The 27589-nt window shown below is 35.9% G+C and overlaps 3 protein-coding genes and 6 non-coding genes across 10 annotated transcripts; 7 read left to right on the top strand and 2 right to left on the bottom strand.

Annotated features, from left to right (window-relative positions):
• The first annotated feature begins 3763 nt into the window (after positions 1-3763).
• LOC117576207 (uncharacterized) lies at positions 3764-4382 on the top strand. Its single transcript, XM_034260802.2, has 2 exons — positions 3764-3961; positions 4020-4382. The coding sequence occupies exons 1-2, from the start codon at positions 3773-3775 to the stop codon at positions 4353-4355; spliced, it is 525 nt and encodes a 174-aa protein (XP_034116693.2). The 5' UTR covers positions 3764-3772; the 3' UTR covers positions 4356-4382.
• Positions 4383-4389: 7 nt separating this feature from the next.
• Positions 4390-5650, top strand: LOC117576206 (uncharacterized). 2 transcript variants are annotated; one of them, XM_034260800.2, is made up of 5 exons: positions 4390-4519; positions 4595-4898; positions 4963-5007; positions 5063-5249; positions 5306-5650. In XM_034260800.2, exons 1-5 carry the CDS (start codon positions 4478-4480, stop codon positions 5595-5597), a joined length of 870 nt encoding a protein of 289 aa, XP_034116691.1. In that variant the 5' UTR covers positions 4390-4477; the 3' UTR covers positions 5598-5650. The 2 variants fall into 2 exon arrangements, with proteins under 2 accessions (XP_034116691.1, XP_051863293.1); XM_052007333.1 differs by having other exon boundaries at positions 4398-4519; positions 4688-4898.
• An 85-nt stretch (positions 5651-5735) lies between these two features.
• LOC117576205 (uncharacterized) lies at positions 5736-8579 on the top strand. Its single transcript, XM_034260798.2, has 6 exons — positions 5736-6110; positions 6187-6540; positions 6611-6788; positions 6845-7041; positions 8018-8268; positions 8323-8579. The coding sequence occupies exons 1-6, from the start codon at positions 5906-5908 to the stop codon at positions 8515-8517; spliced, it is 1380 nt and encodes a 459-aa protein (XP_034116689.1). The 5' UTR covers positions 5736-5905; the 3' UTR covers positions 8518-8579.
• Positions 8580-10266: 1687 nt separating this feature from the next.
• Trnap-ugg (transfer RNA proline (anticodon UGG)) lies at positions 10267-10339 on the top strand. Its single transcript has one exon. It is a non-coding gene; the product is annotated as a tRNA-Pro (tRNA).
• Positions 10340-25804: 15465 nt separating this feature from the next.
• Positions 25805-25877, bottom strand: Trnaa-agc (transfer RNA alanine (anticodon AGC)). Its single transcript has one exon. It is a non-coding gene; the product is annotated as a tRNA-Ala (tRNA).
• Positions 25878-26113: 236 nt separating this feature from the next.
• On the top strand, positions 26114-26185 carry Trnap-ugg (transfer RNA proline (anticodon UGG)). Its single transcript has one exon. It is a non-coding gene; the product is annotated as a tRNA-Pro (tRNA).
• A 494-nt stretch (positions 26186-26679) lies between these two features.
• Trnaa-agc (transfer RNA alanine (anticodon AGC)) lies at positions 26680-26752 on the top strand. Its single transcript has one exon. It is a non-coding gene; the product is annotated as a tRNA-Ala (tRNA).
• A 273-nt stretch (positions 26753-27025) lies between these two features.
• Positions 27026-27098, top strand: Trnaa-agc (transfer RNA alanine (anticodon AGC)). The gene has a single exon. It is a non-coding gene; the product is annotated as a tRNA-Ala (tRNA).
• A 260-nt stretch (positions 27099-27358) lies between these two features.
• Trnaa-agc (transfer RNA alanine (anticodon AGC)) lies at positions 27359-27431 on the bottom strand. Its single transcript has one exon. It is a non-coding gene; the product is annotated as a tRNA-Ala (tRNA).
• Between the last annotated feature and the right edge of the window lie 158 nt (positions 27432-27589).

The following is a 27589-nucleotide window of genomic DNA, read 5'->3' as shown; positions in this document are numbered from 1 at the left end:
CCAAATTTAATTATTGTTGCTCGTAAGTAAATAAGTAATAGAGTGCATAATAACCAGATTGTGGTTATATATATATATACTTTATAGGTTCGAAGAAGCCTCCTTCTACCTGTAATATAGTATACATTTCCTGCTACACAAAGTTATAATACCCTTCTGCCCTATGTGTAGCTGGTATAAAAATGTTATGTAATGATCCAACTCATAATCGACTTGTTGCATGTGTATCTTATAATCAGTGATGTAGATATTTTCAATGTTAATTTGAAATGTAAACAGAAATATTGCGATGATCAGATATTTTGAACAACTCTGAACATTATCACAACGAAACTCGATTATATCAATCTCAGAATGTTAGCCATAAAAGCATACGTAAAATTGAGATACAACTTTAGTCAGCGCATTTAAATGATGTTGTTTAAATGATGTTGTCTTCGATTGCGTGGGCATTTTTGCTAATGCCAAATATATTCATCTTGGGTTCACAGAGAGATCATGGAATTTTGAAGTAATTAGTGCTTCTATGGTGTCCTCCGATGAAAGCAAAGTGAATGCGTCCGTTCATCTCAATCGGATCTCATTTAGTGAAACGGTCGTTTCGGCAAACGTTTATTGGAACTGCGACGCCGATGACGATTCCACGGTAAGAAATGCTGACTATTTATGTAATTTTTAGATAACTTATTAATTATGAATTCAGGCGAATGTCGTTATTTTGCATAGTCGCAGTGGCCGTGAAAATGACTACAGTAAAACTCCCTACCAAATACCAAATCCTTTATTTTAAGCTGACATCGAAATCAATGGGATAATAAGTTGTAACAAAACTTGCGACATACACTTCATCACATTGAACTTTTATTTAAATTGCCAGCACAAACAAATTATGTATTTTCTTATCAAAATGCTTTACATAAATAATGTCACTAAATACAAATATTTTTATTATTTTCACCTTTAAATTGAGTTTGTATATTTATTTGTTATATGAATTCCATTGGAAAAATAATGATTGTTTACGCAGTCAATGATCCTCAATTTTGTTGAAACAGATCTTTTGAACAGTAGCAGAGATAACAAGAAAGAAGGATAGAGTGTGTCAATAAATGCACATCAGGACGCTATTCTTATTAAAATATACTCAATTAATATACCGATATAAATATACTGAAATGTAAATTTGGTATATATAAATACTACCACGGTATCCATACACACAAAATATACCATATTTTCAATCAATGTAATGAAGACCTGACAATAGTAAACAAATCTCGCTGATTATGACATGTCTATATATCGTTTGCTGATTAAAAATATATATAATTTATGAGATCGAAGAAGACTGATTTTGTATTTCAAAAGTTAAGTTAAAACAAGTTAGAAAGCTACAGTCGAGTGTTCTGGACAGTGAGATACCCGCTTCCCATTTTGAATAAAAGCAAAATATTGCGGTATTATTTTCAAAATATACCGAAAATACTACAAAAAATACTACAAAATATAACAAATGGTATATTTGGTATATCGATATAATACCACATTCAAAATATACCATAGACGGCACTACATACCAGATTGTCGGCCAAAGCAACTAAGACCGCTAGTAGGTAGGCGTTTTTTACAAAAGTATTTCTTTAATACCTTCCACAATTTTTTTCTGATCGTATACTATAGTTATTATTATTAAATACTATAGTTATTATTGTATACACCAATTCGCAGCTCTAGCTTTAAAATTACGCTTGTTATTCGATTTTTTGATTTTCGGGGGCGGAAGGGGGCGTTGCAAAAATTAGAAACAATCTTGATCTGCGTGTAAACATAACAAATGCTGTCGAAAAAATTTTATAGCTGTATCTCTTATAGTCTCTGAGAAATAAGTATTCATACGGACGGACGGACAGACAGACAGATGGACAGACGGATATGGATAGATCGTCTCGTCTGTTGACGCTGATCAAGAATATATATATATATAAATATATATTATAGGGTTGGAGATGCCTCCTTCTACCTGTTACATACATTTCCTGTCGGCACAAAGTTATAATACCCTTCTACCCTATGGGTAGCTGGTATAAAAAGAAATTTTACATATTGAATTTATTCAATCCCTTTTAATTAGATTTCATGTTTTATAGAGCGAAATTTACTGCAATTAAAAATATACAATTGATGTTCAAATATAGTTTTGTTAATTTAAATGAAAGATTTGGGTTTTAATTTTAAAATAACCTCAAACACAATTTCAGCTTGCCCAACTATCTTGAATATCAATTTATAATAGCCTCTGGGTAATATATCTGGATAGTTCACGCCCGGTGGATCACATTTAGAAAATATGTATGTAGTTTTGTTCCAGGGTGAAACAAATTTGTCCCCGATATTTAGAAAATTCGAACAACTGCCCCAAACCGCATAGATAATTTTCATGTATCAAGAAATTCATAAAAAGTCATCATCGGTACTTGATAAATGGTGTCCTTATAGTCATTATCTCTGCCGCACAGACTCCAAAGAAATCGCAATTGACACTGCAACCAAACGAAAATCATTTATTGAAATCGCATGTTTGTAACTAACTCACCATAGTATATTGATCAGCATCGAATTTACAATCTACGAAACCTGACATTGAATGCTTACCAATTTCTGCGTGTTCTAGTTTTATGCTGGGATTAAATAGGTCCTCATTGTTCGCAGATCCACACAAATGATGGGCTATATATAGCTAATACGACGATTATAAAGTCACATTCACTAATTTTATAACGATGTACGAGTATCATCACCATGATGGCTTTGTCAAATTTACCTCCTTATCAAATAAACAACAAATTTCATGTACTGCATTATTTGGTAAATATTTGAATAATTTTTATCGTTGACATAGAACAAGCTATTGTGTAATGTTTCTCTATATCATCATTTTAATAAATTATTGCTGTTAACATGTTTCCTCAAATAAATGAGTTGCATGAATTTCCTTCATCAAGATAACACACGAAACTAGGAGTAAAAAAAAGTGATGATATGAGAATGATTTGGCAATCATGACCCTGCAATTTGTGGTTCGCCAAAAGAAGCATCGATTTAAGTGCCATAAAAATAATTCAAAATAAATTGCTTTACATAAAAATTGGTTCACATTGGTTGGGGAGAGGAAGCGCAACTGTTTTTATAAGGTGTATAATTTGGCCATAATAATGCGCATCATGAACACTCTGGGTTATTCATTTGAACAGGGGATTTGGTCGTCGTCGTACATAAATAACGCCATTTTATACGAAATTCAAAATATTTTGCATATGTCCAGGCGCCACGCAACTAAGCCATAAAAATGACACGACGTTGAAGATGGCAAAGTCAAGAAGCTGCATTAAAGTCAAGTCATGACAGCTGCAAATATCTCAGCCTAGTCCCAGGTAAATTTTCACTCTGATTGGACATAATACAAGGAAAAGCCAAATAAATATTATTGCTAGTAAGCAAAAAATGTGGTGTAATGATATCTAATCGAACTCATAATCGGCTTGCTGAATGTGTAACTTATAATTAGAGGTGTAGATATTTTCCATGTTTTTTTGAAAGGTAAACGGAAATACAGCGATGACCAGATATTTTTAACAACGCTGAACATTATCACAATACAACTCAATTTCATTAAGCTTAGAATGTTGACCATATAAGAAGACGACAAATTGAGATAGTCAGCCAATTGTCTATTTAAATGATGTCGTTTTCGATTGTGTGGGCATTTTTGTTGATGCCAAATATCTGCATATTGTTTTCACCAGCAAAGAGAGCATATGATTTTGAAATACTTAGTGCAGGCTTGACATCATCCGATGAGGAAAAAGTGAATACGTCCATACAAGTCAATCGAATCTCATTCAGTGAATCAGTCTTTTCGGCACGTGTCAATTGGAATTGTGATACCGATGAAAAGAGCACAGTGAGCAAAATATAATTTTAATGCAGTAATAATATGAACTAATCAATAACAAATTCAGGCGAAAGTACTTATATGGCATTGTCGAAATGGCCGTGAGAGCGACTATACTTTGACTCCCTACCAAATACCAAATCAAGGCTTAAAGACTTTTGTGGATACCTATTACCATGACATGCTCTACTTGAATGTGGCAAACTGCTCAAATTTGCCGCCATATGTGGATCTATCAGATTTAAAGAAAGAGTATATATTTGATAATTGTCCTTTGACTGGCGACGGTTTTCCTTATTATCTTCCAATGGGATATTACAAATTTTACCAGGAGATTAAAGCCGAAGTAACTCTGACGATTTCCTTCCTTATTAAAGTTACGCCTACTAAGTCACTCGGATAATAATTAGAAACATTCCAAAAGTTAACTTCAACAAACTTCAATTTCAACACTCGGATACACAGTAGCACACGAACACTGAAACATTATATTATTAAACTGTGTTTCAAGTTAAAAAAAAAATTATGTCGCTAAGTTTGGTCATTTTTATAATGTTTATATCGAGCGTGAGTATATATTTTGTTTGTTTTTGTTTTCCATTAGAGAAATAATGTATGGCCTTGCATTCGTTTGGCCTTCAGGTTGTTGAAACAGCTCCATTGAACAGAACAGAGATAAAGAGCGACCTTATCGAGATCTTAAGCAAATCGAACTTGTCTACACCCGAGTTGCAGGTTGCTGAAGACAGAGATTCGCAGGAAACGATGTCATTGAATAGTCTTGAGGGTGAAACTGACCTTGCCGAAATCTCAAGCAAATCTAACTTGCGTAGATTTGAGGATGCACTCGTCGATGATCTGCAAGTTGCTGAAGCAAAACCCATTAAACAGGAATTAAGTACCAAAAAAGAAGACCGAGCGAATGACGATAAATCACACAAAGCGCGTAAATACAAACAAATGATACCAATAATGAATAACTATGACAATTAAATTAATTTTATGTATAGGCAGCGATGACTACTTAACGCCAGGTCCAGTGTTCGGGAATAAAGGTAAGGCAATTGAATAATAGTAATAATGTAACTATCGAACTAAGCCGCTATACAGATCACATAGAGTTGACCCTTCCGCTACCGAGGTATGAAACAGATAAAATGGGAAACTGGGTTCACAATCCGTGGGCCGTTAGTTTCGGCGATCTGTTTCGAGATACTCGTTACAATATTGGTGGTGAATTTACAGTATATCGAATGAGAATCGATTCGAGACCACATATAAACTATTACCAAGAAATGTGAGTATTCATAACATTCAAAAAACCATTTTAAACCTAATTTTCATTAATTTAAGGGGCCCCTTGAGCACTGTTTGTATCGGAAGATCGACACCTTATAATATACCACCGGTAACAGGTTGGCTCTTTCCATATTTCTATACAAAAATTCGAGATCGAAAAATTATGATGGAGCTGCGCAAAACGATATTTAAAGACGGACGGGCCATTGAGTGCCATTCTAGTAAATATCCAGAATTTAGGAGCTATATTGACTGTGCACTGCTACGTAACATGCGATTGGAGTTTTTGATACCAGAGTATCCCAAACACCAACTTATACCTGACCAATACACAGAAATTGACTGATCATTTGATCGTAATAATAAAGTTCCAAGCAGAAGAAAACTCGTTAAACACAATTGACGTAGCAGTCAGCAAACTTTTGGAGTAATGTAGCAACCATCTCCACAAGCAATGTAGTAACTAGCGAGTATTATAGCAATAAGCTTTCTTTTATGAGTAATGTAGCTACTAACTACCATCTCGCCTTAGTGTAGTGTTGAAATGTAGCAACCAAGTTGAACAAACCGCATTGCCTTGACAACCAACTCTTCGAATGAATTTGTTTACTTAAAACTAAAAAGTAAATAGTTGGTTTTGTTGTGAAGTGAAGAATGGATTTCTCGTATTGTGAATTTCCCAGCACAGTCTCCATTGACACCTTCCAGGCCTATTTCAATCCCCAGGATGTCAGACTGCCCAAAGTCAACAGTAAATCATTGACTCCGATCCAGGCTGAACTTGCCGGCGAGTGCCAAGCAAATGAAGCGAAAAGTCTGCGACATCTTGTGCTCGATGCCATCGTCAACAATTGGAGTGGTAAGTATGTAGGTCGGTTGTAAGTTGACAGAAGCAACAAGAGCAAAACACGAAGTACTCACGTATTGTTTTCTAGAGCTGCCTCTTTACCGTCAGCTGCCACGACGACAGGACCGTAATTACATACTCAGTCAGCTGGATACGCAGCTACCGCTGCAGTTGCTCAGCACTCACATCCGGGATGATTGCTTCTGGCAGCGTTGCTATGAGCTGCGCTGGCGTTTGGCAACGCTGCAGGCGCGGGGCAGAGAGCGTCGCTGGATTAACATATACATGGAGCGACATGTGCAGGAGTTTATTGAAAATATGCAAACCGGCGACTACGAGCAGGATGGCAATGTGCAGACCGCCTTGGACATCTGTGCGGCGTACATAAATCAATTGGAGATAAATCTGCTACAGCCCGCACCAGGCGACAGCGAGAGCAATGGTGATACTCTTTTCATAGTAAAACCTTTAAGCAGTGTATAATGAGTTCTCTTTCTCCCTTTCTCACATAGATCACATTCCGCTTGATTACCTACTGAGCAATCTGCCGGACTTACGGCGACTGCGGCTGAGCTACAGCACCAAGACGGCGGGCATCAATTACCAAATTGGCTGCAATCAGCTAACGCCACGGGACATTCTTCTGTTGTCCAAAGGACTCAGCCAATGCCACGAGCTGCGCAAGTTTTGGTAAGTTGTGTAATAAACCATTGAAACGTCCTTTAATGTTGTACTCTTGGGTCTAGTCTGCACAACACCAAGCTGGCTGCGTATCAACTGAGATTCTTGGCTCATAGCTTGGACAAGGGTTGTCATCATTTAAAGGAGTTATCCCTGATGCATTGCGCTGTCGGAGATGCGGGTATACGCAGCTTCCTCGAGACCTGTGGCAAGGAATCTTTCTCCACACTCACAGTGCTCGATCTGACCAACAATAAAATCAGTGCGTATTAATGATTTAATGTAGTATTATATCGATATACCACATATAGCCCTCAGTATTATTTAGTATTGGTTTAGTATATTAATTCGGTGTATTTTAAGAATACCGCACTGCTTTCCATTTGCTTTATTTATAAAATAAATATAAATATAAAAATAAAGCTATCAGTATAATTTAGTATTTATGCAGTATATTAATTTGGTATATTTTAAGAATAATACCGCACTGCTTTCCTTTTCCTTCATTTGTATCGATCTACCACATTTAGCACTCAGTATTATATAGTATTGGTTTAGTATATTAATTCGGTGTATTTTAAGAATACCACACTGCTTTCCATTTGCTTTATTTATATCAATATATAAAACTGTCAGAATAATTTAGTATATTAATTTGGTATATTTTAAGAATAGTACATCACTGCTTTCATTTTCCTTCATTTGTATCGATATACCACATTTAGCCCTCAGTATTATATAGTATTGGTTTAGTATATTAATTCGGTATATTTTAAGAATAATACCGTACTGCTTTCCATTTGCTTTATTTATATCAATATATAAAACTGTCATAATAATATAGTATTTATTTAGTATATTATTTTGGAATATTTTAAGAATAATACCGCACTGCTTTCCATTTGCTTTATTTATATCAATATATAAAACTCTCAGTATAATTTAGTATTTATGCAGTATATTAATTTGGTATATTTTAAGAATAATACAGCACTGTTTTCCTTTTCCTTCATTTGTATCGATCTACCACATTTAGCCCTCAGTATATTTTTGTATTTATTCAATAGATAAGTTTGGTATATTTTATAATAATACCGCACTGTAGTGATTACTCAATATTCTGAATTCTATTTGGTATATTTGATAAATAATACCGCACTTCTTTGTATTTTCTTTTTCTCTTATTTTTCTTTCTATTTTCTATTTTCAATTTTTAAATGTATTTCCTTTCCCGACAGCGGAGGAAGGCGCCTACACGCTGAGCTGCACTTTGAGGCACGTGCCGCTGTTGCGCCTGGTGCTGCGTCTGAATCCCATACAAAGCGATGGCGCTGCCGCCATTTTTCATACGCTGCAGCTGATGCCCATTCGGGAACTTAATCTGGGCAGCTGCGGGATTAGCGAAACCATCACGAAGCTCTTTATGATGTTGATCTGCCAGCACAAGACACTGCTACACATTGATCTATCCAACAATTGTTTGGGCGAGGTAAGTTTGAATTTTTTTAAGAACTGTTTTCAATGTTCACTGTTTCGATATTAGGAATTTGGCAAGCATTTGCTGAAGATTATAGGCTGCAATAAGATGCTAGAGTCATTGGATTTGCGGAACACAGGACTATCCCTTGACATGCGTCGCAAGTTTCGTGAATTTCTGCTAAAGAATGCAGAACGCAAGAAACACGAAGCTTTTAAGCAGCAGCAACGCAACAAGTTCAAGGCACTGGCCAAGATATAACGACTGACTTTCGTATATTATAATCTATATCTATAAGATGATAAATATTTATATTTTTAATAAAAAAAGAGCTATCTTTCATTGTCATCCATTTACTATTTACAATTCGAAGCAGCAAAAACTTGTAGCTAAGGTTAAAAAGTTTCAGCAAGGAGCTTTCATTAACCCTCGACCTTGTTGACTTAGACGAACAAAAACAATGCTAACCCCAAACCAAAAGGCAAAACACCCAAGACCCAAAACACATTTAACACTCAAGCAGCCTTTTTCTAATGGCTTTTCCCCAACAACAACAACAACAACGATGGCAAACTAAATGGCGCTCAGCGAAACACTTGAAAACGAGTGGGAAAAAGGTAAAATAGTTGCTGAAAAAATAAATAAAGGAAAAACTCGATTGACTGCTGTTGCTTATGGTTAGTTTGTTGTTATTTTTGGCACGCAAAGTGTAAAAATTGTTGCTCCTTGTATCTCTTCAACCACATTAATTAAAGTAATTTTTATAAGCTTCTACTTGAAGTGAAAACTAAAAACAATAATGAGTTATCTAGTCAGACAATTCGGTTATCTGTGTATCGAAGACACACCTCAAAATTCAGACAAATTGTTTGCATTTTTCTTGCTATTTTTCAATTAAAATCAACTTGTGTTTTTGTCTGCGGCAGCATTTAAAATTTTCTTTCTTTTATCATCTTTTTTTTGACCACTTTGTGTTTACTTAGGACCTTGTTTTGTTTATCTGCGCAAATGAAAAGCAACAGCGACAAAGACTCGGATAAATAATGTACGTAACGAGATATAGATACTTACACACATGCCTCAGAATATGTATGTAGTATCTACATAGATATAGTATAATTATGTTTTACATTTTTGATATGTGTTGAAAGTTTGGCTGCTCTCTTTGGCGCATATTTAGCAGCTCATAAATCTTCGATGGATACAGTTTTGTGATTTATAACAACGAACGACAACAATAAAAAATGTGAGCATTAAAAATAAGAGGAAAATAGAAAAGTTTTAAATGCTAAGATGAAACAAACTGAAGAGAACGATGTGCGTTGAGTGCGTCTATTAAATAGATACTTATCGATATCGACGGTACCATCTTTGTTAGTAAGATCTAATCAACATCGAAGAAGTGTACAAAGATAACTAACTTATGAAATTTTGTCTGTTGCTAAAGAAATCGCAATTTAATTGCAATTAATGGGCGTGGCAATTTCGTAGCGTGTCCAAAATTCTGACAGTTATCATAATTATTTATGCGAAGACTTTTGTTTTCGTTTCGCTCGTTTTTTTTTCTATAATGTATAAAATTTTGGCTGGGTCAAAAGGGTTTAATGCGCCAAATGGGCAGGCAAAACTTTTCAAATTAAATTAAAAGCATGCCAAAAGGGAAAAGACAAAACAAATTTGATGAGTCAGCTGCGTGTTGTGCAACTGCAGCGTTTAAAAGTCAATAAATCAACGCTCAAATGATAAGGGTTACACCAGAAAAAAAATCGTATATATATCCAATATTAAAACCTATAATTAATAAAAGGAAAAGCAAAAACAAATTTGACTAACAACTGACAGCTGAAAGATGTCTCAAAAAGCGAAGGTCTGAAGACAAAAGAAACAACTGGGAACCGGTTGTTGGCATTTATCTTTTGTTGAACTTGTATCTTTAATTACACCAAAATATTTAAATTTAAGCTAGTTGCAGCTTTTAAATTTCGATACAAAATCCCCTATATCATCGGCGGCTCAATGGTCTAGGGGTATGATTCTCGCTTTGGGTGCGAGAGGTCCCGGGTTCAAATCCCCGGTTGAGCCCGGTTTCTTTTTTTTTATTTGTTCTTACTCAAGAAAGTAAATAATAATTTTATAGCAACACATTGACAATGTGACTTTATTGCCTATACAATAGATAAAAATTCAATTCAGGATTTTCCCCACACGCCGTCTGCCTTGACATTTTTATGATTATTTCACTCCTTTTGCTAGCTGACAAATTTACATATCCCCAGCGTTTGTCGTGGTTACATATGACAGCCTTGGGAATTTCCAATACCAAGGACGCAATCTCAATGCCAATCGTATGATGTGAGAATTGCTACAAGCGCCTGTTTCATGTTATTGTTATTATTGTTGTTGCTGTTGCTGTTGTTGTTCCTGTCGTTCTCGTTGTCTAAACAATAAAGAATAATCGCTTTGGCTTGTGGATGTTGTCGCTACTTGTCTGAGTGCCTCTGCCTCTGGTTTTTGTCTCAGAAGTTTGCTTAAGCATCGACGTGCCTCGTTTTATTGCTTGTAATTTGCATGCAAGTTACGCATCGGACAACTTTTTTTTTCTTCTTGTTTTTGTGTGCTCTCGGTTATTGCCGACTTTAAGGCGCTTAAATGGCGCATACGCTGCATGGATGAGTTGTCAATTGATCGTGGCGTCTGCTAAGTGCAAAGTTTTGTGGCCATAAACACAAACAATAAATTTGTTGCAGTTAAATGAAAAGTTTCCAATACTTTACTACTTTTTTTGGCAATCGAATTTGATTTCTGGAATGTCATAAATATAATCCGCGCTTATGTTTTGGTTTTAAAATATATTTAAATTTTAACGAATAAAATAAAAAAATGTTCAGTAATTTCTCATAATAATATGTATACAGCTGCTTTATTCTTCCCTCCTCACTATAAAATGAAAGGAATTTTAATACTGCTGACAAATGAAAATAAATCTACGCTTTTCACTGTCAACGCGTATTAATCAGCAAACCTTTTGGCCTTAACCATTTGGCCGGACAAAACGAAGTATTTGCCAATCAATTGCCGCAAACACAAATTGTCCATTTTCCTGTCGCCTGCTGTCGCCGGTGCGGAAGGAATTTTAAAATTCAAATATAAAATAAAATGCCCAATTGAAATTGGTTACAATGAACATCCTCAACAACGGTTGAGAGCGAGACTGACACATTCACAATGAACCCAAGACAACTTCAGATTCAGCTGCTGGTGGCTTTTTGTCTGCGAAGAGGAAGTTGGAGCAGGAGATAGAGGAGAAGGGAGGGGGAACGACCGCAGCAAAATAATATTGAAAATCCGTAGACAATTGTGTACACATTTCAGCACTTGGCGGACCCTGGCGGACTTAAGTTAGTCCGTTTTTGCTGCTGCTGATAATGAAAATCAACTCAATTGGAATGGAGAGCGAAACTGTCCGAAATTTCGGTTTTCATTTGCATTGGAAATTCTTTTGCATTCTCTTTTTTTAATAAAACAAAACCGGCAGACGTCTCAGCAAAAATGCCAATTAAACGAGCACTAGGGGAAATCTGACTCCACAAAATTCTCTTTGCTTCCCACTTTTCCCCACTCTCCTGGTGCGCTACTCATTAGCACAAATCATTGTCATGCATGCTGGCGCATAAAACACAAGCTCGCGTATAGCATATCAGGCTGATGACAACGAGCGCCGCAAAGTAGGCAACAAAAAATATGCAGGCATTACAAATTATTAACATTATCCTGCAGGACCCGGCCTAGATAATCCACTGTGGCAAAGCGCTACAAATGATTTGCCTTAACACCCAGCCGACGGTCCGGCAAATTGCAACAGCATCAAAAAGCAAACCAAGTCCTGGCTGTGGTCATGCTGCTAAGTGGACAAATCTACCACAAATACGAAAATCACCCTCATTATGGCCCGAAAAACGTAAATTCCACTCGCTGTGGGTGAGCTTCTCTTTTTTTTTTTTTTGGCGCTATCTCGCAATGACGACAAGACCACTGGCCATGTTAACAGACACTCCGTTAAATGGTCAGCCCACACAACAAGCACAACAACACACACACAACAACAACAACAACTACTACTTGGGAGTGTGGAGCAGAGCGGCGACAATGTTCACAGTCTGGCATACGGACCGACCGCTGTCAACGTGCCTGACACTAAAGTGGTTTAAGGCGATAAGACGCCTGAGGTCTGTATGTGTTTGTATGTGTTCAGCCTGGACATTGCACTATGGACAAAAATCATAATTTTGTAGAGAATATGTGAATTGTATTTAATCATAAAATATTAGATCAATACCAGAAATTTGAAATAGGCAAAAGTTAACATGCTTAAATAATAGAGAATATACTTGTATACTCCTATTACTTAAAGACTGCTTTGCAAACATTTCTCTAACTATTTGCCAGAAAGTGTCCGAAAGAAAGTCAGAATTGTCACACATTGAGCAACTCTCTTAAAAATGTTTAAATATTTGAAGACCTAAACATTCAATACAAAACTATGACCAATATTGTTTGAATAAAAATTAAATGAAATTACTTATATTTGGAAAATAATAATGAGATCTTTAAAATGATAAAAATTTCTTAGCATTTGCTTTTTGACAATCTTCAAACTAAATATTTGTCGTGAAATGTCCATTTATTCCATAGTGTTGTACTTCTCATTGTAGCTGTGACATAGGAATGCCTAGATGGTGGCATTGTCTGCCTCGCGAATCTTAAATAAGTTAGGTAAAGAGTAAGCAGTTGTAGTAGAAACAGTTTTCATTACGCTAAAGCTCGACATTGGCAATAGCAGTTAAATAAGCGTAGCTAATTTCTAATTGTCTGTTAAATTAGCTAAGGAATGTGCGAGTATTTGAAAAAGTTGGAGAGAATATTGAGAGCGCTCATCTAAGACAATATTTTATGTAATTTACTATAACCCCAAAATGATATAGACGGATAAAGTTGGAGTTAATATAGTGTTTTTTCATGTTTTACTTGTTTTAGATAATCTACATTCGTGAAGTGTAGATCTATTCAGATATAGTAATATCATAGTACTACAGTTAAAATATTAAATATAAAACACTAAAATATTTATCATTTGAAAAAGTTTGCGAAAAAATTCCCTATGATTAAGTGTATTGCAAACAAAGCCCTGCCATCAATTGCTACTGATCTGATATATCACAATAAATTTTGGTTTATTATCTGAAAGTCTTAAAAATTGAAATGAATTGAATAAATTCTCTGAAATATACATAAAATGAAATTATTCTTCTTTAGGAGTTTTTAAAGATTCTTTAGAAAGGATTATCAACTTTATTATTAAAGCAGATCTTGTAAGATCTTCAAAGACTATAAAAACTTGTATTTCCTCTAACTATCATTTAGATTTGTCCAGTTGATTTTTGTTGTCTTTCCCCAACAGCAACTGCGACAATTAAGGGAAACTCATTCCGAGTGGCCACAATGTAAGTTCTCATTCCGATAAGACAGCTGCTAACTGTAAATTACTTTGCTCCCGGATCTATCGAAAACTGCTTAAGCAAGCAGAAATCAATCGATTTGCCAGCGGCAGTTATCTGAATTCCATTCCCTTCTCAATCTCTATGCATCTAGTTGTCTCTTTCTCAGTGGTTGCGGCTAAAATCCAATTGCTAGCGCCAAAAAATTATATGCAACGTATTGTGTGTGTGTGTGTGTGGGGAAGTTGTTGGAGTCGGCAACGTTTTCCATTTATTACAACTAAGTAGACACAGACAACAACAAGTGGTAAGAGATGGAGACTATTGACGGGGGGGACGAGGCTACTTTGGTCGGGGTCTTAGTCCTTGCTTTTTTTATGCTCTTTGTGTAGTTTCAGCGACTAAATGGTTTGAGCGATAAATAATGTCCGTTTGTACTTTTAAACGACTTCCTTTCATTTGTTTTGCTCGACGAAGGCGAATGCGAATGCGAAGCGAACACTTGGAACATTCGGCTGTTCAAATTGTTTCAACGCCAATACATAATGGCTGCCACGCCCCCTTGCCCTTGCACTGGGAGGTAGGAAAACAAGCCGTCAAAGATAGCAATCTTCGATTTTGCTTTCGTTTTTTCTATTTTTTTCTTTTTGCTTTTTCTGGGGTTTCATTTACTTCGTGTTGCTGTTGTTCAATTGATGTATCCTGGGATAAGGCAAAAACCGAAATGTTTTGCTAGTTGGTGTTGTTGTTGTTGCTGCTGTTGCGTGGCATTGCGGCATATAAATCGTTTTATTTGCAGCGCAACATTATTGGCGTCTGCCTGGATTGGATGACGCGTGTAGGAAATGCTATTTTTGTGTTGTTGTGTCGCCGCGCTTGAGGTTCCTGAGAAGATAAATGGCTCACTTAGCAAGCGCCCCTCGCCCCCCGCTCGTTGCCTCGTACAATCCTGGCACATCCTGTATCGTTGGCTGGCTGAATGAATGTTCGAGGTGACGAAGCAGCAGCAACAACAACAGCAAACTCATGATAGGTGTGTGCGGTTTAACGCTTTGGGTTTAAGTTGGACACTTGGCTCTGGGGTGCGTGGCAGGTACGTGCCCACGATTTTGCTAAGACTGACAAATAAAGGTGACTTTATCAGTGGCAACTGATGGCAGGGCTTAGTTTGCAATACACAGACGGAGATGAAATAAGAGACAGTGAAAGAGGGGACATAAAAAAGAGAGTTTGAAGTGGAGGATTGAAATAGAAAGAGATTCAAAAAGTGTCGAAAATAACACCTAAAGAAAGACAAAGGTATTTTGAGGTTTGATTAGACAATATTGTATTTGAATGAAGGGAAAAAAGCTGTTGGGCATTTTTACATTCATTTGGAATAATAGTAGAAATTGTAAATGACATCATGTCTACTAGTTTCAAAGTGAATAAAGCACTTAGTGGATTGTTAAATATAATATAATAAGAAACATGAAACACAAAACAATGTTAAAAGAGAGTATTTCATGACTTTTAATGCAAAATGTATTTATATTATGAAGTATGTTTAATGATAAAATAATCATTTTAATCTATATTAAATATGGAGGTTTGAACAAGTTTTTTAGTGTTGCTTAACAGATAAATAAAAAAGCTAAGGAATACATGTAACAGGGGTGGAGCCTATTCGATAGACCCTAGTGGTATCGTTTGGCATTAGCAATACGATATGCACGAAGCTATGAGTATCATCAGGTGCTCGTAGTGGATCATCAGAAGTCAGAAGTAAGAAAGAAGATCATGAGTCGTATTTGAAATATCTTTAATCTATATTGTTTACACTTTTACGTTTCAAGTCTATTATAAATACAATAATACAATACAATACAAATATTATTATATTTCTACACTAATACAAATATTTCCAGCTCAAAAGTTCACGAATTGCTAGTAAAATTAACACAAATTATAGACAAATAAAAATTTAACTTTATTTTTTCTAAACTATAGACTACCCAGCTCTGTACTTTTAAAAACCAGTTGCATATTTGGTCTCATAATAAGTTCTCTCAATAAATTTTCTCTACGCAGATATGCAGACTTGCCTCAAAAATCAAGAAAGCAGCCTCAGTTGCCCACACTTTGGCAAATACGCGTATGTAGGAATATTCGTATTGTGTACACACAGACACATAAATCAAACAATAAGTACTCTTTATTATTATTATTTGCACTTTTTGCATACACTCGGCTCGTGGCTTGTATGAGGCACACGGTATTTACTTAAGCAGCAGCAGCAGCAGCGGAGCATACTTCAACTTGGCTTATTGAATAAGTCAGCAGTGAGCAGTCGGCAGTGAACAGTCGGCAGTCATTTCGAGGGCAGACGCCCAAAAACTTCAATAACAACACCCAGACCCACTTGAGCCACAGAAGAAAAGTTTACAGCGACGCCCCGTCGCTACACGGATCCATTCGTGCCACGCCTCCTAAAAGCAACAGCAGCCGCAGCAGAAATAACATAATTTGCATAAAATTGACGTTAAAGGTTACTCGTAGAGCAACATTATGGAATGGCAAACATTTACTTAGGCAAACGCAACTGGAATGTGTTCGCCGAGTGCTCGGCATTAATAACCTTAAATCAATTTCATTATGTTTCAACGGTGCCCGAAATTCACCAGCTAAACCCACATGCAAAACGTGCGTTAAATTAATTTTTTATTTGCCGCAAAGCAGTCAAAAAAAAGGGCTACAACAATTGCCAAACAAATTACACGCGTGTAAAAACGCGCGCGTTTCCCTCGCGTTTTTTTTACGTTATGTGTATCGCCCTCAAGTCGCGTCTCACTCATAAACACATTAATTACCACCAACTGTGTTTTGGGTTTTTGCGGTGAACGCTGATTTCACTTGCATGTTGCGCTGGAAAATTGCCAACTAATCAAATTATAATGCCTACAACCTAGATTTTCTTTCGCACTCGAGTATCAGGCATTTTTCTCGTTTAAACTAATTAATTAGCAAATTTGCAGGCGTTAAAATGTTGAATGCCAGCCAAAGAAAGCGCACATAAATCTTGTCGCATAACAGCCAGCCGTCGCACACACAAACATATGCACATGGGGCGTATGTGTAATGTGCAAGCAAGTGGGAAGAGGAGAAGATTACGCATACGCCAAGTGGGCGTTGACTTCCTCTTAAGCAGAGTAAAAGTGATGACAGCTAATGATTGGCAAAAGAAAGAGGAACAATTCTGAAATATAGAATAATTTTAAAAATAACTTGTATGTAAATCACATTGAAATATTGTAATAAAATTATTGCTGCTTAACGATTATTTAACGATTAAAAAATAAAAAAAAATGTAATACGAATATAAACCAAAATTGGCTAATTTCGGTATTTATTAGAGAACAGTTTAAAAATGGAACACTTTATATTTATTGTCTTTACAATTCATTTTTGTAGGTTATTTTAGATGTCTAAACACAGCGGCTAACCAAAAATTATGCCACTTATTTATTAATGACCTGAATAAATAATTAGATTTATGCAAAGTTAATTTATTTGCCTGACCAGTCAAACGACAAGAATAATAGCACTAATAAATGCTGTGAGACGAAACAAATCTTGAATGTTGTTTCGCTCAGAACCCGTAGCTAATTTCAGCTGAAGTCAAGCGCACAAAAGCGATTACGCAGCCGATTTTTGGGTGGCGAGCATGGCAAAAACAGCTTTTTTACAACAACAAAAACAGATAAGCCAGCATAAAATAAAGTCGAATAAAATAAAAGCCAAAATAATAAACTCGCTGACCGCAAGAAGAAGAGTTGCGCCCCAAAAATGCGTTCAAGAGTAAAGCGAATGCGATGATAACGCGCTGATAATGTGAAAAGGGATTCGGTTTGACTTTGGCATTGGCATTGGCATTCAAGGCGGTCAGCTAGTGAATATTCTGTGAACTCCCTCGGGTGCCATTGCAGCCAATTAGGTGCGTCTGTTATGGCCCTCTCATTCCTCTTTTGGGTATGTATGTAAATGTTGTTGGAATTGGCGCAACCCTTGTGCGTGTGCAGATTATCAAATTAGCGTAAATGTTATTGGCCCTTGGGTTCGCTTTAGTTGGCATTAGACTCGCTGACATGCCACACATGTGGCGATGGCGATGGCGTTGACTGTGGAAATTTTCAATTTCCTGCCATCCCAAAAAGGTGCCATCCTCAACAGGATGCGACTCGACTACGCACAACAAACACACAACAACATCCAAGCGAATCGCTTGGCTGCCTTGTGTGATAAACGCAAATCCTCACATGATTTAGTCGACTGTCACTGAACCCGGTTAGTTGGCACTCATAAAATAAAAAAAGGCACATACATATATATCATTTCTTTAAATGAAATACTATATATATTGTATGCATAGAATTCATTTGCGCTTTTGGGCTATCAAATGGCACACAACTTGGCCAAAAGCTGCTTAACTGTTATAGTTACTTGAAACCTTTGGGTTTTGTCCAAACTCTTTCTAAGCTTTGTGGCTGTGACAAAGGTGCTCTTGTGGCTGGGCAAAGGATGTCCTTAAGCCGGCCAAAAACTGGACAGCGTGCGACAGTGTTGATAGCCAAAAATTATTTAACTTCACATATTCACATTTATTGTTTGGCTGAAAAACAGAGCATGGAATACAATAAAGTTTTCTTTGGTTTTGGTTTGCTTACAAAAAAAATCAAAGCTTGCAATGTTTATTTAATTTAGTTATCAGAATTTGATTTATGGAAATTTAAAATAGTTTTTTTGAGCCATATATTCGAAATGTATTCATATAACTTTTGATGAAAATTGCCTTCAATTCTTCTTAGCAGAAAATGAAAAATGAAATAATAAATACAGTTTACTTTTAGTAAAAGATAGAGATATGCTAATTAAATGTATTGAAATGGTAAATTACAAAAACACTTACAATTTAGTAGTTAAATAAATATATTTTAAAACCCAACAAAAATTCCTTTACATCAACAATTTTAATCCACGAATTCCTAAAGACTTTAACACCTTTAAATGGTTGTTGCTCTTTCTCTCTCTCTGTTGTTATTTTTGGCAGTGTTGTGGTGGCAATTAGGAAACCTCAGCGACCACAGAACACAGACCACAGCCAACAAAACTGCGGCCATTAAAAAACAAACTTTAAGCGTTTTACCCACCACTACCCAACACCTTTGACATCCCCCTGAATTTTCCCCTCTTCAGCTATCCGTGGAGAACAAAAACCATTAAAACAATTTAATCGCACTCGAAAGTAGCGAGCAAGAAATCTCCACACAAATATCAAAAGACGAAATGAAATGCAAAAGTTTTTATTTAGACTCTTGGCGTTTTGCTGCTTCTTGCTGCTGCTTTTTTGGTGTTTGGGTTGATTGTAAATCGTTAGCCCCAATCCCTGGAGAGGAGTCCTGACTTGTGGTGTTTGGTGTTGGGTGTTGCTATCTGCGCTTCCCCTTCAAGCGCATTCGCTATAAGCGTTTACAAGTTAATTTTCACATTGGGACATGACTGACACTCCTCGCTTCTTCGTTCGCCTCTCCTTGCTCCGCAGTTTGGCAATTTCCTCAGCACTTTTGTTTAGTTTTTGATTTGACTTTTACTTTTTGGACCAGCAAGCGGACTGCCGGTTTTTTGTGGCTAATTATCATCATTTTTGTGAAATGCCTAAAGCGATTTCAAGCTATGCAACATGGGGCATGCCACTTGCTATTATGTTGCCATCAACATTATTTCTACTTGCTGTTGTTGTCGTTGTTGTTGTAGTTCGTCGCGACTTGTGTGATTTGAGGAAACTTTTGCTGTGATTTTTATGGCCAAGAAACAATCAAAATTTAATGAGCGGCGCCAGTTGCCCTGCTTTTCTTTCCTTCCGTCGTGTTTATTGAAAAATAAAATACTCAGCGTAATCAAATAAATGCACAAAAATGTGCAAAATAAACTCAACTTCCATCATCATCGTTCCCCAGCTACCAATTCCACCCGCATTTGCACGATTCGTTAACCAAAGCACACGTTAACAGGCGAGCACAACAGACGGATCAGAGACGCACATACGGACGGACAGAGAGACGGACAGACACACGGTCAGTTTCAGAGCTGCCCTGCGGCCACTGTGGGCCAGTGAGGAAGGAAATGCGAGAACTCTCTCAACTCTCTCCTTCTCATAACTCTACAACTCATCACATTTGCTTACAAAACCTTGCGTTCGGTGTGAGCACAATGAAATCATAAAAGTTAGAGTATTATAATTTATCTATGCGACTTTCCTTATTGCTTAAGAGTAGAGTAGAATAGAAAACTGAATCGATAACTAAATTAACTTATAATTATAAGTTTTATAAATGGTTATATGTTCTAAATTTATAAATGAGAGTATAACAAATGTTTATTATGAAATATTCCAACTTTTATTTAGATACTTTTAACTAAGTCCTTCTTGATATTGTTAAGAATGGTTTTAATTATTATCGGCGATTATATTTCTGTTAATTTAATCATAAGATGTTGTGTATTTAAAATCTTCACTAAAGCATAAGTACGCAAAAATCGTTTGATATTATCAATATTTTTTAAAAGCTATGTGAATTTCTCTCTATTTATTAAACATAAAATCTCCTGTAAAAATCCATTTGTAATTCCTTTTTGGCACTATTAAAAATAGTCATCATTATTCCAGCGTCTACTATTCAAGAACTCTAAATTTATTTGTAAAATATAATAAGATGTTTGCCATTGAAAATCTTTAGTTACAAATGAATATCGAATTCGTATCTGATATCATAAACTTTTAGCATTCATATTTGAATGTTTGGCAATTTTAGTAATTTTGCTATATTAAAAGAGCATTAAAATTGTAATACTATTCAATTGCCCTTTCATTCTGACTATTGTTGCTATTTCTTATGCTCGTATCTCTCTCATTTGTATGTGATGCAACAAATGCTTTTAACTTTTTATTTGCCATGCACGAGGCATTGTTGTTATTGTTCTTTTGCTGTCGTTGTTTGCTTGTTACAACTGTCGTTTCGGACATGTCTAAAAAAAAGGTACAACAACAATACAAAAAAGCAAAATACATTGCCCAAAAAAAAATGACAACAAGAAATGCTGCAAAATTGTTGGCAAATATTGAATTTGCAACATATTCGACTCATGTGTCACAACGCGATGCTGAATGTCGAATGTCGAGTGTGTTGCTCCTGCTTTCAATGGGGAACTGTTGCGAGTGAGTTACAAAAGGTTTGCACTGTTTGCCAACATTCATTCACATGGGGAGTTGGGAGTTGCCAAATGGTTTGCCTACCTTTTTTTCTGTTTTGGTGGCGAGTTGCCCAATTTTTTGCAACTGAATTACCAAATGTTGCACAGCTGTTGTGCAAATAGTAAACCATTAATTTTAAGTGCTGTTTGTGTGACTTCAAAAAAGAGAAAAGATATAAATTCATAAAAATAATACTTCTCTAAACTTCATTCTCTTTCTCTTTCTTCTCATCATCATCTCAACTACATAACTGACCATTTATGAGACGCTCATTATTCCACCCTTAGAAATAGGCAGCACAACAACCCCATGGCAAATGAACTTGTCTCTTAATTAAAGTTAAGCCCACAATAGCCAAAAGAAAGCCAGGGCCTTGGCAAGTCAAAAGTGTCCGAAAACAAAATTAACAATTATGAATTTAACAAGAAATTATATTTGTAAGTGCGACGCGTTGGCCAAATTAGATTTTTATTGTTTAAAGAAAATTATGCAAATGCTGTGGCACACAAAAAGGCAATTAACATTAGCAACATTCCCTTTTTATTGAGCTGTCACGACTCTGAGCAGCTAAATAATTAATGCTAGACGTTGGCAAACCGTGCGTATGAGTAATCTGCGTTTAAGCGCTACACAATGATTATTACATTAGAGCAATGAAATCCGTGCCGCAGTTTCTTCGACTTGCGGTTACCTTCTTGCGGTTTTGTGTCTCTTCAGCTGGTCAAAGTTTTGTGCCCATTGTCGGAATTATTCATAACAAACAAGGGAAAGGAAATGAGAAGTAAAAGGGAATGGAATGGAGGAGAGACAACCTCAGTTTTTGGGTACGCCTCGGGCGTGTAGTAAACTAATTACCCCAGCTCCTGTTTTTGGCGTGTATGCGACGTTGTTTGTTTATATGTTTGTCATTGCTGTTATCCTTGTTGTTGTTGTTGCTAGAAGGGATAGCAGACAAGGACATGTGCGGTGCGCCGTCTGCGCCTTTTAATAGTTTCATAAGCTTCACTTAAGATTCGCTGACACATGTTCCAGGGCCAGTCAAGTGCTTGTGCATATATTAAACGCGTCCAATCTCACAATCAGTCCCATTTACGTTGACATAAATTGATATCACGGCACTTATGTCTTCATTCAGATAAGACCAACCAGCAGACACTATTCCTTTCTCTCACTCTCTCTCTCCCTCTCTCTTTCTCTGGGCGTGCCATTAATTGACATATTTATGAGGGTATCTCTGGCCATTTAGCAGCTCTGATTTGATTAAGATGTTTGGAATGTGTTTTGGGTTCTCAACACAGCGGGTTGTGAGGATAGTGAAAGGATGCGCAGTTTGCTTGCCGATTAAAGTAATGGACTGAGATCAAGTTAGTTTACTTACTCTTAGCACTGCAATTTGCGTGAATTTCTATAAGAAAATGTTTACAGAACATGTTGAATAAACTTTAGATAGTTAAATTAAATGTTAACCTGACATAATAGTATATCAATATAACAAATATAGTCATCGTTCTGTTTTTTGCGGTATTTTAAGTTGGTATATTCATAGAATAATATTATTAGTATAGTATATCAAAATACCAAATATAGTCTACGGTATGTTTAAGTTTTGTTCATGGTATATTAAATTAGTATATTTTTGGAATAATACTGTTCTGTTTTGTAATATTAAATTAAATGTTTATCTGTCATAATAGTATATCAATATACCAAATATAGTCTTCGATATGCTTAAGTGCTCTTTCGGTATATTAATTTGGTATATTTTTAGAATACTGTAATGTCTTATTAAATTAAATGTTTACCTGCCATAATAGTATATGAATATACCAAATGCAGTCTTCGGTATGTTATTAATTTGATATATTTTTAGAATAATATCGTCCTTTTTTGGAACCTACATTCAAAATGCGTGGCGGGTATCTCAACTTAATCTTTTTTACTTGATTATTTATTTATTTAGTTGTTTTTCTTAATATTACTACAAGTAAAAGCTTAAACATTGTGTTTCTAGTAGTCAATATTTAATTTTACAATTTTATAATATGACATTTTACACCTTCGGAATTTATTTTAAATTCCAATGAAGTTATTTATTAACAAACATATTTTATCTTTATTTCCACATCAGCAGGAAATGAAAGCTTAAATTTCAAATTGTTAAATGTTCATAAAATAATATTTCAAATATTATACATTAAAGTTTTGACTACTCTTCAAATAATGTATTGCATTTGTATTTATTTTCCATCATTCGATTGTCACCACAGAAGACAACGACGCGCTTTGCTTTGCGTTACTTTGAGGCAAGTTTTATTTACTCAAAGGCTTCTTAAGCCATTGCAGCTCGTGTTCATAACAGATGACCTCATATTTATGACCCCGCACAAGAAATTTGGTTTCTAAGACTTGTGTACCATTTTTTGTGCTTCGCTCCTTTATTTTTTATGGCAAGGCGAATGGAGAAAGGCGAAAGCCGAAAGGCAAACACACTCGAGTCATAAAAAGATGCCTGCAGACAAACAAAAGCGACACAGTCAACATACTGCTGCTGCTGTTGCTGTACAATATGTGGTCGGGGTTAGAACCTTGGCCACATAAAGATCAAATGTCAATACGGAACGGAATGGGAGCATAGCGCTAAATGTGGCCAAAAGCAAAGCAATGGAAAGACAAACAGCACCAAAAGACAGCAAAATACTCATATACAACGATTTCTAAACGTTGTCATAAAAATGAAATGAAAACAAGCAGAAGGCAACTCGAGATGGGGGAAAACAATGTTAAAGATGGAAAAAACTTAAGACATTCAATAAGTTTACTTACAGCTTAGGGAGAAGCAAGGGGGAAGCTGACCTTTTTATCGCTCTAAATACGTTTATGACTCTTCGTTTTTTGTATGTGTGGCTTATAAATCTCGGTGTGTGTGCTTTTTGTTGTGCACAGCAAATTGTTTTTAACGACAATGTGTGTCCATGTAAATTATTAGTTTAATAAACGTTGGCTTCATAACAAATTATTGACCGAAAGATTAGCCATCCATAATAACGGTAGAATAAAGTATACCTTATAGCTTAGATTCAATAAAATATTCAACAAAAGTCTGTTGAAATTGAATTTAATATTATACTTCATATCAGTTAGACACATAAAGAGTGGACTTAAAAATTCAGTCCTATTCTTAAGCTTAAAATATATATATTTAGGAATGTGTTTAGCATTTTAGTTTTATGTATTTTAAACCATCAATTTTCTAGAAAAAGAATTTCAGAGAATTTCAATCTTTCGTTGAGAGATTTTTCTTAAAATCACCATTAATTTCAAACTGTGAATTGAAGAATTATTATTCCACACATTAGTTTTCAGTTTTTATTTTCTTTCTTTTCAGAAAAGTTGCAGAAACTCATCCTTTTATAATATAGTTATAATATTTATATTAAAATTCGTATATTACCAAGTTTCAAATAGGTTTATCAGTCGACAAAAAAAATAAATCTTTCCAAAATTATACTTCAAGTCCAATTACCAACTTTAAGTTACTTTCTCTACTCAACGACACCCTTTTTACTGTCAGTTGCTAAAGTCAAATTTATTTTTCAATTAATATGAAATCAAGCATTAAAATTGAATTAGCAAACGAAATAATTTTTGTGTGGAACGAGAAAACTTGGCAGCAACTTTTTGGACCAATTAGAAAATGAACGACAACAAGTCGAGTCAAGGACAATATGTTGCCTACTTTGCGGCAGGAGCAAACAGGCGTCTTGCCAAATATTGTTTAGTAATTTTAGTACGCTAATTTTCTACTTGTATGCTAGCCGGCGGCCAGACCTGGCAAAAGTTCAACTAACAAACAAAAGCGATAATTACAAGAAAACAGCCAGAGTCTTGGTTGGAAGGAGTCAAGGGAGCAGCAGCGACAGGATAACCAGCCAGGACACCAAACACGGCGGAGGTTGTAGTAAAGTTTTGTGTCAGTTTCGCATGCGAATGCAAATAATTTTACAAAAATTAAAAGCAGACGGGCGGGCGACACGCAAAACTTTTGCGAACATTCAACATTTTTGAAATCTATCCCGATGCTATGACATGTCAAGAGTGAAAGGGTTACTCGACTCCCCCATATCCTTGTTGTTCCTGTTTTTGTTGTTGTAGTTTATGTGGCTGTCTAACGGCATTTAACCTACGCCTCTATAATTCACGCCATTTTCAGCGGCATTTAAATGCAGCGCGCACAACTCACATCCTGACGATGCCAAGTCGTGTCCTGTCTATCCTGGCTCTGGCTCTGGCCTCGGCTCCCCAGCTGGGATAACGATAAGCCAAACATGATTTTACGACAATGTTATTACCAGCAGCAGCACAGCAGCAAGGGAGGGGGGAATCCCTTGTATTGTGTGTTGTGCTTGTTGAGACGTAAACGGCATTCTGACTGTGCGGAGGATAAATCTGGGGTAGCCCTAGGGTTATATGGCATGACGCTGACGTCGCCGTGATTGTTTAAAGTTATGAATAATTAAATATTTGAGCAGGTTGCGGACTCATTCTCTGATTCTCTTGCCACTGAAACTGGAGATATAGTGCATGTGAAAAGTCCTTACTCAACTTCACTTTCGCACTAACCTTTTATCTTGAATCGACCACAAAACGCTAATGCAAATAATTGCCGTCCATTTCGAGTGTGTTCAACTGGAAATTATGTGCGCAGTTAATTACAGAAAATGAGAGAAAAAATTAACAAAACCAAAAAGGAAAAAGAAATCCTCTCTGGAGATGCGGGGCATCGATCCCCGTACCTCTCACATGCTAAGCGAGCGCTCTACCATCTGAGCTACATCCCCTGTTGAAAATGCTCGAAATAATAGTCTTATTTTAAATCAACCCTATGCCCTACACTACTCTACGTGATGTATGTTCGAAAAACAAGTTGGTAATAAAAACTGAATTAATTTCCCAAATAATTTGTATTCAACCTTGGTTTTATTTTAGAAAGTTGCATTTTAAATTTGAATTTTAAACAAAGTGCAACTCAAGATCGTTGACTTAAGAAGACAAATAGGCGATCGCAAATGCAAGCGGCTCAATGGTCTAGGGGTATGATTCTCGCTTTGGGTGCGAGAGGTCCCGGGTTCAAATCCCGGTTGAGCCCGTCGATTCTTTTTTGATTTTTTTTTTTAAAGATTAATTTTACTAAATCTGTTCTAGAGTTAATTACTTTATAAATTTATTAAGCTACTATCTTATACTATCTCTGCTGATTATTCAGCTTAATTTGTGTCCAACAACTATTTGATGAATAAAAACCAGTTTTTTGTTGCTTTGTAAATTGACCAGCATTGTCGAATCAAAACTGCTTTGGTAGCCTTCTTGCATAATATAAACGTCAGTTCATGCATATTTATGCTTTGGTCGCACTTTCAAATTTTGTTTGGGCCAATGAACCAGAAATACGTGACCAGTTTTAGGTTGTTTCTTTTGTAACACAAACTTGTATCTTTGTTTATTGCGCTCATTTGTTGATTCCATTCATGTGGACAATTGCTGACCATGGTCTTGCATTCCAGTTATTTACAGGCCAATCTATTTTTAGATTCTTCGAGCTGCAGTTTTTAAATTGACCACAAAATCACCGAAAATCACAACGGGGATGTAGCTCAGATGGTAGAGCGCTCGCTTAGCATGTGAGAGGTACGGGGATCGATGCCCCGCATCTCCAGTTTAAAGGACTTAGTCCTTCTTTTTTTTATCTCTTTAGTTAATTGTGTACTGTCCAAAATTAACGATTTTTTTTATTCGGAAAGCGTTTTTAAAAATTTTATGCTTAATATGGGCCGAGCAGGACTTAAAATGTACATCTAGGATATCAGCTATAATTATCAAATAATAGTTTTGGAATTGTCAACATTTATCTTTCGAAAAAAACAATCTTTTTCAATACATATTTTTGAAGTTATCTTTTCTAGAGAAATAAATCACAGCAAAATGCAACGGGGATGTAGCTCAGATGGTAGAGCGCTCGCTTAGCATGTGAGAGGTACGGGGATCGATGCCCCGCATCTCCAGTTTAAAGGGAGGAATATCAGTTCTTCAATTTTTTTCTTAATTTTTTGTAACATTGTAAAGTTTATCTAATTTTTTATAATAAGTAAAAAGAATAAAAATATATTCCAAGTTATCACATATGTAAATATCATATCTCAAACAAACCCCACATTCATAAGAAAAACTCTAAATAATTTTATAAATTTTAAATTCTATTTATTTTAATATTTTTAAAATCATATATAATTTAAAAATCGTTTAAAAAATAATTAATTCTCACTGGAGATGCGGGGCATCGATCCCCGTACCTCTCACATGCTAAGCGAGCGCTCTACCATCTGAGCTACATCCCCTGGTGATCGACGGTTGTCCAAAACGTACCACATTCCACAGTACTGCCAAAAATAATCTAATCAAGGGCTGCTTAGTTTTGGAACAATCTGGAATGAAACAAGAGAACCCACAAAATCGACCCAACACAACATCCACAACCCAACAGAAGAAATTAATT

The sequence above is a fragment of the Drosophila albomicans genome, chromosome 2R (genome assembly GCF_009650485.2).
Source record: "Drosophila albomicans strain 15112-1751.03 chromosome 2R, ASM965048v2, whole genome shotgun sequence".
Taxonomy (NCBI): domain Eukaryota; kingdom Metazoa; phylum Arthropoda; class Insecta; order Diptera; family Drosophilidae; genus Drosophila; species Drosophila albomicans.
The sequence above is the reverse complement of the archived record's forward strand: the minus strand, read 5'-3'. Positions and strand labels throughout refer to the sequence as shown.